The sequence below is a fragment of the Myotis davidii genome, unplaced genomic scaffold (genome assembly GCF_000327345.1).
Source record: "Myotis davidii unplaced genomic scaffold, ASM32734v1 scaffold197, whole genome shotgun sequence".
NCBI lineage: Eukaryota > Metazoa > Chordata > Mammalia > Chiroptera > Vespertilionidae > Myotis > Myotis davidii.
In genome coordinates, this window is record NW_006291549.1 from 3,487,838 (window position 1) to 3,491,744 (window position 3,907).

The 3,907-nt window shown below is 43.3% G+C and overlaps 1 protein-coding gene across 1 annotated transcript in view; it reads left to right on the top strand.

The window, feature by feature from the left end:
• The first annotated feature begins 314 nt into the window (after positions 1-314).
• ACER2 (alkaline ceramidase 2) overlaps positions 315-3,907 on the top strand; it is a 17,898-nt gene continuing 14,305 nt past the window's right edge. Inside the window, exons 1-3 of the mRNA XM_015564740.1 lie at positions 315-326; positions 566-680; positions 1,420-1,561. Coding sequence (XP_015420226.1) covers positions 315-326; positions 566-680; positions 1,420-1,561 — 269 coding nt within the window. The remainder of the gene's footprint in view (positions 327-565; positions 681-1,419; positions 1,562-3,907) is intronic.

Sequence of the window (3,907 nt, forward strand, 5' to 3'; positions counted from 1 at the left end):
CCCACAAATTTGATCTTCACCTGAAAGTAGGTTTTAGATAGAATGAGGAAGCGACAAAGGGCGACAGGGGAATCTAGGAAGAGTCTGCCTTCTATGGGCCTGGGAGAAAAGGCTGGTCTTGCTGGCAGAAAGTTGCTGGGGGCTCCAACTTGCCTAGTCCTCCTCACCTGTATTAAACTTTATCATTATTTAATATGGATCTTATTGTAAGAAGTGTATGTGCAAGTAAACTAGAAGGCTTCTTAGTTCGTCTGAGCGGGAAAAGAACAAGTCCCTGATTCTTTGAATCCCGGGGGAGCCTGAGCAGCTTTCGGATGGCAGTGCTGGTACTGCCGCTGCTCTGACCAACGCGGCGGGAAGGAGCCCGCTACATGCGTATCCAAGGAGTTTTACGTTTTCCTGTTGTGGATCTGCCGGAAGAAAAGTATAAGTGCTTAGACAAGATGCATGGCCACATTGATCTCAGTTTGCAAAGGACATACTGGAACAAGCTGCTTTGTGTTTTGTTTTGTTTTTTTTGCCCTTTTACTTAATATTTATCTTTTCATTTTACGTTTCCCCCCAGATCAGCAACGTCTTGTTTTTCATTTTACCTCCCATCTGCATGTGCTTGTTCCGCCAGTACGCAACGTGCTTCAACAGTGGCATCTACTTAATATGGACTCTTTTAGTTGTAGTGGGTAAGTGGACCGGTTTGGGAGCTTGGGCTGAAAGGGAGGAAATGGTATTCCAACACTTCCTGTCTCCTGTGAACATTATGTTTTATAAACCAAAGTCACTCTGACGTCTTAGCGCACTTTTATGTGGGTTGCTTGAGGCCAGAAGCACTCTTTCAAATATGGGCTTGATAACAAGGTTGGCTGTAATTATCAATTGTATTTGAGAGTTCATTTATCTCACTGCCATTGGTGGTATGCCAATGCAGTTTCTGAGAACTTCTGAAGAAAGTCATGTGGAACAATGGAACTAACTCTGATGAGACTGGTTCCTAATGGACTAAAGGTAAAAAACAAAACAAATTCTGGTTGTTTGATCCTTCATTGTTTTGGGAAATACTTGGGTAATTTCCATTTCCTTCCACAGGCAGATTGGGAACTCTTAGCAGGGAGAGAATGTTGACTTCTTTTTACTGCCTGTTCCCATGAAGGCTAGTGGATGAAGAGAGACCGTGCTCACCTGTGGAAGCATTAAAGTTCTGAAGTGCTGATATTTAGGCCCTCCTTGAAATCCTCTTTCTAGACTTGAAGTCTGCATGCCTAGGTGGTGTGAGTTTCTTCCTTCGGTTTCTTTTTTCAGAGAGAGCGAGCGATCTGGTGATTGCGACAGCAGTTGGTGAAAGGGCTCTCCTTAAGCAGTGTATTGAATTTGTGAGTCTTTTCTTCTTCGGTGACACTTTTTATTGGTTGTAATTGATTCTAGGAATTGGATCCGTCTACTTCCATGCAACTCTGAGTTTCCTGGGTCAGATGCTTGATGAACTTGCAATCCTTTGGGTTCTGATGTGTGCTCTGGCCATGTGGTTCCCTAGAAGGTATCTGCCAAAGATCTTTCGGAACGACAGGTAAGCTTGTGCTAGGCACCTGCTAGGTGCAGTACCCAATATAATGTAATATATCAAGAAAAACGGCACACGATGAAGCCCAGTCTAGTGACGAGCTCATCATACACTTGTTTAATAACTCCTGATTGTTTAGAGTCTGACAGTATAAATGAACTGACAGGTAATAGAGAGGATTCTATATGCCTGGAGAAGAATTTATATAACATTAGGGACAGAACGTCAAATGTCTCCCTTATTTGATACGAGAAAAAGTGGAAAGATTATCAGTGAGGAGGGGGGGATTCCTGAATGGCAGTTCAAAGACCTTTGATTTCCTGTTAGAATATTTCCTTTAGTCCAACCTACTCCACCATTTTATAAATTTACAGTAGAATCCACTAAGGAATTGGTTCTTGGAGCCATAGCTACTGTAGTTGTTCACACACACACACCCCTCCAAACTGGAAACCCAGAATTTCAGGAAAGGATGCATTTTATATATTTTTTTTATTGATTTTTTTTTTTACAGAGAGGAAGGGAGAGAGATAGAGAGTCAGAAACATCGATGAGAGAGAAACATTGATCAGCTGCCTCCTGCACATCTCCTACTGGGGATGTGCCCGCAACCCAGGTACATGCCCTTGACCGGAATCCAACCTGGGACCCTTCAGTCCGCAGGCCGACGCTCTATCCACTGAGCCAAACCGGTTTTGGCGCATTTTAATATCCATTGTGTTATGCTTATATGCTTGAGTATTCATCCAGTAAATACTTTTTGAACACTTACTATTTGCTATGCATTTTCCTAGGCTTCTAGGCACTGAGATGTAGCAGTAAATTAAACAATAGAACCTCTGCCCTGGATGAGCTTACACTGAGGTTGGGGAGATTGTGAATCAACAAACAAATACGTAAATACCATTAGAGAGAGACAATTCTATGACAGAAATGAAGCTGAGTAAGGGGTCGTAGTAACTTCGAGTTTGGTCAGGGATGCCTTCCTGAGGAGCTGTATAAGGGTGTTAATATCTGAAGGAACAGAAGAGAGTCACCCTCATAAAGATAAATGTTCCCAGAACATATTACTCATGTTTGTCAAGGTATCTATGGATAAATAGTCTAAACATAGGGATTCAGTTAAGCAAGCTGGTACAGGGACCAGAGCTATGCAGCTATTAACTGTTGTGTAGGGACTGAGGTGGAGGCGTGTCCATGAAATATGATGGCTGCAAAAACACATTGTAGAACTGTGTATGCAATATTCTAATTTTAGAATGAATGAAATAGCCTCTTGTTGAGTATGTGTCTTTGTATGCGCACAAAAATGCCTGGGAGGATGAGGACGGCCACCACCACTCTTAGGAATTGGGGTGGAGAGAGAGCTTTCATTTTTACCTTTTTAAAAACATATATTTTTTTATTGATTTCAGAGAGGAAGGGAGAGGGAGAGAGAGATAGAAACCTCAATGATGAGAAAGAATCACCGATTGTCTGCCTCCTGCACACCCGGTACTGGGGACCAAGCCCGAAATCCAGGCATATGCCCTTGACCGGAATCGAACCTAGGACCCTTCAGTCCGCAGGCCGATGCTCTCTCCACTGAGCCAAACTGGCTAGGGCTCATTTTTACCTTTGATCTGCACTGTTTTCCTTTTTACAAAGAGCACATGTTAATTTTTAATATGAAAATGTATTTTTAAATGAGGCAGGGAGAAAACACACTCTAAATGGATTAGCTGTAGAATCTTCATCCTGGGTAGTAGGATTTGCATTAAATAATGTTATCTCTGAGTATAATCAAGTAGAAAGAAGTATCCTTAAGGTTACTTGTCAAAAAGTGAGAGAGAGCCGAACCCGGTTTGGCTCAGTGGATGAAGCGTTGGCCTGCGGACTGAAAGGTCCCAGGTTCGATTCCGGTCAAGGGCATGTACCTGGGTTGCGGGCACATCCCCAGTCGGGGGTGTGCAGGAGGCAGCTGATCGATGTTTCTCTCTCATCGATGTTTCTAACTATCTCTCTCCCTTTCTCTCTGTAAAAAATCAATAAAATAAATTAAAAAAAAGTGAGAGAGAGAGGGAGGTAGGGAAGGAGAGAGGGAGCAGGAGGGGGAGGGAGAGGGAGAGGAAGAGAGACAGAGAGAGAGAAAGAGAGAACCAGCTGTTTACCAGCGGAAGTGAAAAGGAGGTGTTCCCCATCTTAGATGAAATAATGAAATCCGGTCTCCATGTGGCTGAGCCTTCTCCTCAGTGGAGAAATGCACATTAGACCACGCAGGTTGGTTTAGCTGCCTCTGGTTTCTAGTCTTGACCCGTTTCCTTGTTCAGCTTCAGGACAATGACTGAGGGTGATCAGAAAGCCTTGTGAGCA